Source organism: Lethenteron reissneri, chromosome 53 (genome assembly GCF_015708825.2).
Source record: "Lethenteron reissneri isolate LAM-NWPU_2019-01 chromosome 53, ASM1570882v1, whole genome shotgun sequence".
Taxonomy (NCBI): domain Eukaryota; kingdom Metazoa; phylum Chordata; class Hyperoartia; order Petromyzontiformes; family Petromyzontidae; genus Lethenteron; species Lethenteron reissneri.
The window spans coordinates 9,066,430-9,079,157 of record NC_083831.1 but is presented as its reverse complement, the minus strand read 5'-3'; the positions used below and the strand labels follow the sequence as shown (position 1 = coordinate 9,079,157).

Genomic DNA, 12,728 nt, shown 5'->3' with positions numbered 1-12,728 from the left:
ATTATTGTGTCCGTCGTGCAGGGAGGGGCTGGGTGGGGAGGGGCTGGTCACCCCGTGGTGCCCTTATAAAACTCAACGTTTAACCTACTCACGCCGGCTTGTGCCCGCCCTCACAGTCGGGCATATTTGCGGAATACACCACGCCGCCGTTGACCCTGCAGGCCATTGACCGAGCAACCCAACGTTCCTACCAGCTCCCTCCGCAGGAATGTGTTACGTGCCCAGCCCTGATGTCAATACACTGCATGGTATGCAGGCTGTGGGAATTGGTGAATGCGGGGAGCATAGCTGTGTGATACAACAAGCATTGATTCAAGCTAGCCTAACCCTGCTGATGAAACCACGATGATTTTGAAATCGGTTCTAGCCAATAAACATCGTGACAATTCACCAGCATTGATTCGGCAACCCGCATTTCTCATTGGCGCTTTTAATTCTCGAATCCACGTGTTCCTTTGAAACATCGGCCCCGTCTGTCCAATGTAACACTTACCACATATTGGACAGACGGGACGTAACATTAGCGTAAGACTAAAAGAACACCAAAGGAACATTAAATTATCTCAAACACAGCTGTCAGCAGTGGCAGTGCATGCTTGCCAACAAGGACATTCAATTAATTTTGATCACGTTGAAGTGTTATGCAGAACTAATTATTACCGGCCAAGATTAGTTAGAGAATCAATTGAAATTGAGAATTCAAATAATTTCAATCGCTGTGATCGCTTTCGACTCGACGCAGCCTGGAAGCGTATTATTAAGTAAAACACAACACACATTGCAATTCCTTACAGGTGAGTCACATGCTAAGTGGCTGATTACTGATCGATTACATAATTGCATTCACCCCCACCTCTGATCTCGAATCCTGATGGGTTTCATCAACGATGACGTCATCCTGCACTATTTAAGACCAGAAGCACGTGGGTGGCTTCACTCGTCTGGCTAATCGCCCGAAAAGTGCTGGATGTAACAGCCAGCAAAACGTCGTACTACTCAAATTGTAAATGCTGTGGATCCACTCGTCAACACACAGGTGGGCTAAAAGTAGTGAACTATTTGTCTTTTGTCAACGTGATAAATTTTTTTTTACCGCTTGGTCGTGTCGGGTAGTGGAGGATTGCGATACATAAATAACGCGATCTAACCCAAAAGTGCCCTTTCAAAACACACAAAATTGGGCACTATCTCTCTCGCACCTCCCCCCCCCCCCCCGCCTCGACTTCTTTCAAGACGGAGAAAGTCGCGGTAGTGGGCGAACGCGTTGGACAGCAACACAACGGACGCGCGTGAACGGCGTTTTCCACGAGGCACCAATCGAGCCTCCTCAAGCGGTGATGCCAACGCTTCATATCGGTCGGGCCAGTCCAGAGCAGTGTTCCGAAGGTGCGTTGGCACACCACATCCCACCCCCTTGGGTTTGTTTGCTCAAGTCAGTGCCGGATTATCCGAGTGGAAATAGTAGCTGCATATGTAGTAGCTACTGCTATATATGTAGTAGCTACGGGCCCCGTGCACTTTCAAGGGGCCCCGCGCTAAATACTTTCAAGCGATCAATTTCTGTTCAGTGATATTCTGCACTTGCTCTATTACTATAGTACTATACCACCTTCAACTCATAAGAACTGGGTGTTTAAGGTTGGCGATTTGTCGTATTATCTGGCTGTATGGAAAATGAAAAAATACAATTATTTTACTATGCAAGTTAAAATTGTGTCTTAATGTGTTTTTTTTCGGGCCCCTTTATAACGTCACATGCTACCGGCCCCGCACTAGCTTCATCCGGCACTGGTTCTCGTCTTACCCCAGAGGCCAGTGGTTCTTAGCCTTCACTGCAAGCTTGCACCCCCCCCCCCCCCTTTAGGTTCTCAATCGTAACAAAACATGTACAATGTTAATAAACACACAGGGGTTTGCTGAAACAAAGTAGTTGTAACTACTCGACATCGCCTTTACCAGTGGCAAAATATAGTAATAGGTTTTTACCCTTTCAACTGGTACAAAAACTGACACCTTTTATACTGGTCCAACACCAATGGAGACCAGGCTCTAAGAAAAGCTGTCTCGGGTGTGGCCCAATCAACTTCAAGGACAGTGCATATCAAACATGATGCCTTGTATAGTTGAAAGGGTAAACCCCTATTACTAAAGTAGGTGCTTAGTTTGTGTTTTCGATTATTTACCTAATAAAGAATTGGGGCCACATCTCGCACCCCCAGGGGGGTGCGTTCACTCCAGGTTAAGAACCACTGCTGTAGACCCTCTGTTCGAACTATAGGACTCTATGGTGCTGTATTAGATGATCGATATGTAGAGCCCGTACCCTGGGTGGTGGTGCCTCTTATGCCGATTATCCCGACTTCAAACGAGCGTATAGCAGCGTTCCGCAAACGCATCGAGTGAGAAATTAAGGTCCGTGGTGTTCATTTAACGTCACACACTGCCGTTACCTGTACAACAATGTCGGCGTGCCTGCGAAAAGACCACCACTTGCATCAACAACAGCAAAACATATTTGTGTCGGCTTGAACACTTGCACAATGTGGACAGGGTTGAGACACCTTTGCTTGGTTTGTGTTGCTGGTTTGACTTCAAAAATACACATTAACAGCCTCTATTGCAAGTCCACTGAACCTGTGTTCGGTAAAAAAAATATCTACACAAATTTTTGCCGGATTTAAATCAAACATGCAACCACGGTCCATTTGAACGTGGAAATAGTTGTTATCATATTGCTATCGTGTACTAATTTAATGTGTAAGCTTTGCCTGAATGTATAAATGCAGATGCAACTGATTTTTTCCCCATATGCACCGACGAGTTGAATAGTAATGACACAACTGTACATTATGAGCGGTACATTTTTGCAGAGACACATGCATAGCATGCAACCGATGTCCAAAAACCTCAGCGTTCCATAAACAGCAAAAATATTTGGCAAAGACGCACAGATACTATTTTATAGACTTCTTTGTTTTTACAGAGTACTCTGTGTACTTGGGATTAAACAATTCACGCATTCAAATGTGGCCCATCGACGACACATGTGCCATGGAATCAAAAAACTTGCAGGACGTATGGAAATATATTTCCACGGCTAATTTAATTAGCCTGGCCCCTCCCTCTCCGAAGTGTTCTCAGGTTGTACGGCGTGACGTTCGGCACCGTTATACGATGTTCCTCTGCGCGTGCCGGGAGACCTCCTCCAGGAACTGATACGAGCGCTCGAGAGATAAAGTTGAGCGGCTTCGGTTCGTGAAGAAGCTCCCCAGCATGTAGGGCGACACACAACGGGGCAACATCGGAAAGCTGTGCAGCGCGACCGTGATGGGGAAAAAAAGCCGCAGTAAAATTTAAGTTGAGTCAGAACGTACAAATGATTTTAATTTGATCTAATTGAGAAAAGCAGAGCGCACCCGAGATGTGAACACAGGCAGTCATTTCATTGACACCTGCCTGCAAATGAAGCTCGCTTTATGTTTTTCCTCTCTGAACTATTTTGTTCTTGGTTGGGGGGGGGGGAGAAACAACAACAGCAGCCTCCAAGGAGGCTCGGAATGCCGAGTTACGGAGTCGTAAAAGCCGTGGAATGTTAAAAGAGATGCGACGCTGCAAAAAAATGGAAATTAGTCATTTTTACGAATACAAAATGCTTCGCTTGCTCAGGGCGATTTTTTAAATGTTTACTGACATCTGGTGATGCATTAGAAAACGGATAAAGGGCGCAGCCCTGCAATCGCTCGATCAACACCTGCTATTGGAACGATGACAAATGCGGAGGCATTTTTTTTTGCTTAAAACTCGCAGACATAAACCACGCCCCCCCCCCCCCCACTGCGAGAAAAAAATTTGCCAAACATCCCAAGCGATGCTTGAGCATCTCGGTGATGCATTACTAGATACTAAACAAAAAAACAGTAATTGGTGTGCCGTGTAGGAACCAAGAAACAATCTTTTGTTGACTTCACTTCAAAGGACACTGGCACGCGACTGTCAAATGTGTCGGCCAAGGTTACACTTCACACCGTGACATTACGTCTACGCGTTTGAACATTCCAAATTGTTTGCAGCGGTTTATGGAGGGGGGGGGAGGGAGTTGCTACGTCGCACGGTTAATGTGTGGAAAAAAAATATTCAGGTCGCCAGTTTGACACAGTAGTAGTAGGCTTTAGCTACCAATATTATCCACGAGGTTTTTTGGGTTGGATCGCGTAAAATATAAATGTGTCGCTAAACTCTGCCACCACTCGACACCGCTAATTCAGCACATCCGGTGTGTTGGAAGAGTCACGAATTGGCACGCTGTGTTTGTGACAAACCTTTACAAATTGGCCGTGTCGGATGGTGGCGGGTTTAACGACACATTTCTATTCACGCGATGTAACCCAAAAACCTCTTATGGATATTCAGGTGGTATTGTCATGAGTGTCATCATGACAACAAAAACACAAAATACCACTACGTGGACATGCATAATTCGCCGGTTTGGTTTTAGTTTTATCCACCAGCAACACAGAGATGAATCGCAAACCAGTTTTCTTCCCCGTTGTAAAACATCACAGCAGTATAATACAGGGTTTTGTGGGGGGTAAGATCACGTAAATGTGTCGTTAAACCCGCCACCACCCGACACAGCCAATGAGTAAGGTTTGTCCCGTAAACAGAACGTGCCAATTCGTTACTAGTACAGCACATCGGTGTGTTGGAGCAAAGCCACAACATTTACAATCGGAGTACGACGTGTCGCCAGCAATTGAATGTGTCGAGTAGTGGTGGGTTTAACGACACATATTTACGCCATCTAACCCAAAATAAAATAAACCTGTATCATGCATGATATTTAGTCGCGAAAGCCTCCCCCGGGGGGTGTTAAATCGCAGCAAAAGTTACAATAACGCAGCTCCGACATTGGTTCGAACCTCGTGAGGGTTCTGTGGGGGACAGCGCTGCCTAACCCCTGCCGCCGTACAACGGCTGACCCCCCCCCCCCCCCCCCCACGACACTGCTGCTTTCGATTAACAAATGAACCACACGCGCGCGGAGTGATCCATGAATGACCATTCGCTCGCAAATACCCACGATGATGTATTTTGATAAAACGCCAGCCCCAATGTTCGCTTCGTACCGCAACGATGGAACAAACCGACTGTGTCCCGCTAAGCGTTGCCCCTTTTCTACTCTCACTCCTCCCGTTTCACTGTCCAGCGCAAAACAAGCGTCGTGAAGTCGTTCAGTGCATGCACTATTTGTATTCTGCATAAAACAACGGGAGGGGGGGGGGCGGAGGGGGGTGTTATTATGCATTGCCTATAAATGCTACAGTTTAGCTTAATGTTTTTTAAATATAAGACATTTACATTTTGCACTTTATGCAGCAAAAGAGCACAGTGTTTATTTCCCCAAACCTCACCCCCATGCCCCCCCCCACTCAACATCTCGCTTCATTTTACATCAAAAACGGTCCGAGTAAAAACCAACGCTTGGGTTAAAGTACAAGTAGAACAGCAGAATTAATTACACTCACTATTATCGACGGACCGGCCTCCTTCACAAGCGATAGCGTTTCTCTACCTGGTTGACAAAGAGATATTTAACTGAACTCCCAAAGTAACACGGCTACTTCGGTCTCCTTTGCAAGAGATCATGCGTCTCACCTGGTTAACGCAGAGATAATTAATTGAATGACCACTTTCCTACATCGGTGACCCTTGCAAGGGTGATGCCTTGCAAAAGGTATCTATGCGGCGTTTGAATATCTTAATACCTGTTTTATATTGCCGGAAAGGGTACAACCTATTTTTTATTGTTTCGAATAGATAATGATTGATCAAACAACTTTGTCTACGTGAAGACAAAATTGCGACAAGCGAAACAAACGCGTTTTGCGTTTGCTGGGGCGGTCAGTTTTGCTGCCTGCGAATTGAAAACGCCTCAAGAGATTCACCGTTTTGCATTTGCCACCTTGGTGTTGTAACACCAACAACAAAGACATTCTTGGGCCAATGGGCTTTGTAAGGATCAGTAAAAACCCTCGCAATGGCCTGAAACCAGGCCTCAATCTCGTTTCAAAAAGCCATGTTTGCTCTTATTGCTAGAGCTCCTCAGCAATGGGCACGCTGGGAGAGCAAGTGGGTATCCAAAAAGGATTTGGAAGAGAGACGTTGCCCCCCAAAACAAGCTGAAAATCACTTCACTGCCGTTATGAAAAGACAGTGCCTTAGGCTGCAAATGTTTTCGGGCAATTTGGCCCTTCACAGCAGAAAGAGGGAATTTGAAATTGCGCCCAAAGATGGATGCAACATTCTGCGAAAAAAAATTGTTGCCACAAAGGCCTCGGGAATTTGGGGGGATAAAGATCCGTGTGCATATATGGACAGCCAGTGCATAGCTGGTGATGGAAATGACAGCATACGAATTTTTTTTTCCATTAGCAATAAAACCGTTAACACACATTTGAAAACTGACATTTTTGGACGGCTTTCCATTTTCAGCAGGACATTTAGATCTTGCATTTAAAACGAGCCAACAATTTGTTTTTGTTTTTCAATATCCGGTTACTTCTACAACGTCCAATGCAAATGTGCCGTTGTTTGTCACGATGTCCGACGTTTTGCTGCCACGTGCTGGGAGCTACGAACAAGATTTCACGAACCGAAGCTCCCAGAACTCTTGAGCCAAACGTCCGACCATCGTGTGCGTATGCATGCTGCACTTATTTCCGACCGTGCATAGCCAACCGTTCTAAATCGGAGGTTGCGGGGGAAGGACGACAAACACACGAAAAGGAGTTGGTGGGTTTGTAACAAACCCACGATAAGACTCCAAAAATCACATCGCAGAGCTATGCATGTGTGTATCGTCACAAGGCCGAGATACTTTTTCCCCCCCATAGACATCATCACATTCGCCACTGCACGCAGAAGCCACTGGAGTTTCATAACGACGCAAAGTATTGGTAAGCCATTGTACTTCACACGACCCATTTTAAGAAGGCGTTGAATCCTACCCAATAAGGCCTTCAGTGGTAACGGCGTCCTCCCCTTGGCACCACTTTACATCCCCAATCGTGCCAATCGCATCAGTACAAGGCACAAAGCAAAGTAGCCACAAGATCACCTACATGTTCCGGTAGAGCCCTGCTGACTTTGAAACGATAATAATATTCAGTTTTATATCGCGTCATCTTACGCTAACTGCATCTCAAATGCCGAGGAGCCACGCACTAAAGCTGGAAGGCAGCAGCCAGGCGATGAGCCGACACCAACAATTGCCCAAGCTCTGCAGTCCTCTATATATTAAGATGTTTTCATCCAATTAACCAGTGTTTAAACATGTGGGACAAAACCGGAGCGCCCGGAGAAAACCCACGCATGCGAGGGGGCAACACTATCCCCCGTACAGATTGGGACAGATGATTTTTAGTCCGCACTTTCCTACCGAACCAGGCAACGGTACCCCGACGCCTTTGGAGTTTCGCAACATTTGTGCGATATACACCAACCCTCTCGCAATGGAGAATATCTCACGAAGGGACATCACAGTATTATCCCGAAGACGTATCTCTTCAATGTGTCGCACTCAACACACCCAACAGCGTTCCTTCACACCGTGCAAGATGTGTGCGATAAGCGTACATTTTACGGGTGAAAGCATAACACGTAGGCTTTCGCGACCAATATTATTCTTCGTACTCAAATTGTAAATGTTGTGGTTTCACGCTTCAACACACCGGTGGGCTAAAGCAGTGAACTATTTGTCCTTTGTCAATGTGACACTTTTTTTACTGATTGGCCGTGTCGGGTGGTGGAGGGTTACGACATTTATAAATAACGATCTAAACCCAAAAACGTTGATTATGAATGGGTGAAAGCATATTAAAGCGGAACTCCTGTGCCTCCACACGTGAATACAAATGTGTCGCCTCCATCAGCCCACCGGCTGTCGAGACCAGTAACATCCAGACGCATTTTTTTTTAAGTATGCAAAGTCTGCACCGGTATTGACATTCTGAGTCTCACCAGCAGTTGGGCTTGTTAAACAAATGATGCCGGGTTTCCAGCTTTTATTGGCAAGAGCACTCCATCTGAACTATAAAATGCGATCGTTCATTTGGTTTGGATCAATCAAATCAAGAACGACATTACATTTATTCAATGCGGTGTTTTTGTGCGTGCACGATCAGACTGAAACAATATAGGCTACACTTGAAAATCAATATTAATCTGTGTAGTGGGCCCAGATCTGAGCTCTGGTTCTTCTATCGCCAAACTTAATTTTAAATCGGTAACATCACAAGAAATCGGCGCAAATCTGGATGATAAATTGCTGGATGCAATTAAAATTTAATTATGCTTGCAGTCAATCCAAATTCATTATCTGGAAAGGCCTGAAGCCACGGATAGACTCACAATGTTCTTAAAATGTAGTTTCAGGTTAATTAAAAAAAACTTGAGCTCATGAGATTACAGCACACGACTCGTGCAAATCATTCCACAGGATCGTTAATTATAGTACACTTTACAGCAGACAGGACCATGGTGATACTGACTCAGAAATTCAATTTCGACTGAGAAATGACTCGATAGTGGCAGGAACTGAACCATCAATCTCGCAAAAGCCAACGCATTCGGCAATGCACGATGACCGCCAAGTTACCCAGCTGTCCAATTCTTCCAACGTCTCTTTGGTCTCAATTGCAAATGAAGTAACGTTGGCGTTTTTTGCACCAAATTGTAAGAGGGTGGGGTGTGCCCGTCGACGCATCGATTCGGCTCGTGAACACATGCATACATCACGTGTGCAAGAATCGATGTACTTTTTTTTCAATGCGTTCGCAATGGGTTTACTTTACAGCACCCCTGCAGCCAATCGGGGGTACTGCCATTTAATTGCAATGGGAATAAAAGTTAGATTCGTGACGAGAAAGGTTTCCGTCATTCCACCGTGTAAATATCCAGAGCTTAACTTAAGAGGCGAAATCTGCGTTTAACCCCAACTCTCCGATCGTCTCCTGTATGGTTAAGAGCATGCAATAACCCTTCCGTAGAAAACACTCAGTCACATGCACCATCTAACAATACACCGCCATCGCTAGCGCGCACACAAAGTAGGAGCCAAGCCTCCTGTCAAATCGGAACGTGTTTTCGTATCGATTACGTGAAACCGCCGAGTGTGAAGAGGCACTCGTGAAGTTTTCGTTGCTTTTGTTTGTTTTTGTCGAAATTCTTCTGGTTGAAAGTCGCCCCAATGCAGCATTAATTTTCACGGCTGCTCGATAAATCACTTGCGCGGCAGCAGTCGACGCGACGGAGAGTTCCAACTTCTCGGATGCCAATATTTTGTTTTATTGCATGAACAAAAAAGGCCCCCCCTTCCCCAGCCAAGGGGGGCGACGATGTCCATTTTCTTGCGCGGCACAAATCCTCCCCAAGTTACTTTGGTTGAGACGCTTCCATCCGTGTGTCTGATTTAACCCCGTGTCTGTTGTAGAGCTCGTGTTTTTTTAAATATATATTTGGAAAAGATGACAGAGTTGAGTCGACATGGTTTAAATCGACTTCACGCCACCTATACGCATACAAATAAAAAAAAACAATCCTAAATAATATAAAAATATATATACACCGTATACGTCGCGTGACGAACAACGGATGAAAGGTGAAGTCATCTTTGCAGCACTTTGGTTGCAAAATCTTTTTTCCGGCGGCGACAACGGAATTGTGATCACGTGGGTGCAGGGTGGGGTGTCTTCAGTGATGATTTGCATGTTGCGACGATGTCCCGAGTTGCACGCCGTTCTTCATCGCGCCTCATTTTTCCCGAATCTCCGGCTATCGACGACGCGACACGTTTCCTCGTTTCTTTACGGGGAAAAAAATAAAACTCCGAACGTTTTCAGCATCTTTTGGCAGCGCGGGGAGGGGGAGCAAAGTCACTCGAATGCAGTCCGACACTTTGTACAACACCGTGAAGCCGACGCAAGCAAGGTGGGTCTCGGCAGGGCACGTTGTGATTCAACGACGGATGGCCGACGGTCCGGGATGACAGCGGAGTGGCAGACGAGGAAATGGAAGCATCCAAGCAGACGTCCAACGAGGAGATGGAGCGGAGAAATTGGTTCACGTCTGCAGTGCAGGCGACGAGGTGGATAATTCCACTGCAGAGAGATGGTGGCAGCTTGGGGAAGGGCCTTCATCTAGCAGTGGATCGACCCACGGCTAAAAATGATAACGATGATGATTTATATTGATGACAAATGCTCCGCAAAACCCAATGAGCAAACCTACTTTGGGATTTCATAGATTTTTCGACGGCTGGACAAATGAGGCTTCTAAACATTATATCGGAGAGCATGTTTAAATAGTTGTTGCCTTTGACAAATTTAATTTGTGACTTATGAACAAACACTCCTCATAGAGATCAAGACAAGGGAAACGTTTCGGTGGTACCGTGTGAAGTTTGTGATCATGACGGTAATGATTCGACTCTCCAGGTTATGGCTTAATTGCACCACCAAAGTCAATTATCATCAATTTTCCTGTAGGGTCGGTAAAAATAAATACCGAGCCTCCAAGATTCTGAGCAGCGGCGTGGCAAGGACAAACTGGGTTCCGCCAAAACAACGTGGAACTGAGCTCATGACCAACAACGAACAAGGTAACTGCTCAGCGCACGCAAATTAAGCGCAAGCTGGGGAAATGCTCGTTTCAGACTACGGCCGGGAGAGCGCGAGCTTTGTAATCCAGCGTCAACGTGAGCTGCAACCTGGCGGGGTGACACCCTCATTGCAGAAGCATTCGCAAGGGCGTCCTCAGACGTCAAAACTAATCGACCGAGTGCCAGCAGCAGCCTCCGTGCCACGGAGCTCACGGAGCGGCGCCTTTGGCCCAGTGGCCGGGGTAAGAGAGGAGCGCGGGGGGTGGGGTGGCGGCAGGAGGGGCGGCACATCGGGCGACGCCGCGGGACGCGAAGGAAGAAGGCGTCTTCAGAAGTTGAGCTTCGCGAGCGGCCTCTCGCGCCCGGCGTCGGCGAGCTGGGTGCCCGGGCGGCGGCGGTTGCGCTTCATCTTGACGAGGTCGGCTCTGTCGAAGACCTCGCCGGAGCGCAGGGCCGACACGAGGTCGTCGAACTCCCCGCCGCCCTCGTCGCAAGAGCCCGCCTTGGTCTTGCGCGCCTTCCGCTCGCGCTCGCGCTGCTCCTTGAGCTGCCGCGAAGGCAAGCACAAAAAGACAAAGACACACACCCCCCGGTATAGCCTTGACAGAATGTTGGGGCAAGTGCTGTCAGGGTGCACACACACGCACAAGCAAGCAGGCACACCGCGCGGAAGTCCGTGAGACATAACTACTGTCTCCTATCACCGATTCACAATATTACCTGCTCTCATTTCAATGCACATCGGCCACTTTAAATTCAGCGAGGCTGTCACTGCAGAACAAGAACAATTCCTCTTGATCCCCGAGTCATTTATTAAAAACGGCAAACATAGCCCTCGTCACACTGTCTGGCCTATGTGATGGATATTAGAGTGAGGCCGCTTGCCATGGAACAATTCATCCGTGTGCATGTGTGTTGTCCACCCTAGGTGCTCGCTAACTGCACTTGCCCCAACTGTGTTAAAAGGCTATATGGGGGGTCTTTGTCTTTGTTTGCCACCAACCCCCCCTCGTGCGCTGTGCTGGCCTTCATTAGGTGCTCGCTAACAGCACTTGCCCCAACAAAGACTACACCGGGGATCTTTGGTTTTATGCATGTGTGTACTCTAGGCCAGTGGTTTTTAACCTTTAGTGCAGCCTTGGTTCTCAATTTTGTAAACAAAGTAGTTGTGCTAAATTCGTGTTTTCGATTATTTACCTTCAAAAGAAAAATCTGGCCATGTCTTGCACCCCCAGAAAGGGAATCTTGCACCCCTTAGGGCGTGCGTGCACCTCACTGCTCAAGGCTTTGTTAATGTGGAGGGAAATACTGGATCACGCGGCGAAAACTCCACGCTACCACGGGAAGAGAGGCGTGCAAATTCCGATTATACGACAGGCGTCTGGGTCGGGATCGAACCCACGATCTCCTTCATACCAGGTGAGTTCGCTAGCATCTCACCACTAACACTACCTGATGTGGACACAAACGATGTTGAACATTGCCCGGGGTGGACACTACCCATAGATTATAAGAGATGTTTTTGCTGCTATACATTCCCACATGATAAGCCCACTTTGTTAAGCTATAATTTGCGGCCAGGTCATTTTTGATAAGTTAACATCTCACTGGGCTTTACCTGGTAAGATTGTAAAAATGGTTTCGTTTTACTTGTATATCTTTAACGTTATTTGTTTACCTGTCTTATACTTGGTGCTCCGGTCGTGTTTTTGGTTTGTTTGTTGTAACATTCTGACCCGCCCCGACTGGACATTTGTGAAAAATAGCTTATCGGATTCCTCCTCCAGTACAAATGCTGACTGATTCTGCACATGGTGGACACTGCCTATAGTGGACACACATTAACCCCATAGGTTAGCAGTAGAACTGCTGCATGCACAGTGGTTATAGATGACCAACTAAGACAAATATCCCCTGTATAGCCTTAACAGACTGTAGGGGCAAGTGCTGTTAGCGAGCACCTATGAAGGCCGGCACGGCGCTTGAGGGGGTCGGTGGCCAGCACCATGCCTGGCCACCTTTGTCTCCCTAGTGGCGATGTTTTTACACACCGCACCAGGTACTCATTTGA

At 46.9% G+C, this 12,728-nt stretch overlaps 1 protein-coding gene across 1 annotated transcript in view; it reads right to left on the bottom strand.

Moving 5' to 3' along the window:
* Nucleotides 1-4,987: 4,987 nt before the first annotated feature.
* The window catches only part of LOC133356220 (disheveled-associated activator of morphogenesis 2-like), a 127,174-nt gene continuing 119,433 nt past the window's right edge, over nucleotides 4,988-12,728 (bottom strand). The window contains 1 exon segment of the mRNA XM_061573596.1: nucleotides 4,988-11,204. Within this exon segment, the coding sequence (XP_061429580.1) occupies nucleotides 10,986-11,204 (219 nt within the window). The 3' untranslated portion in view covers nucleotides 4,988-10,985.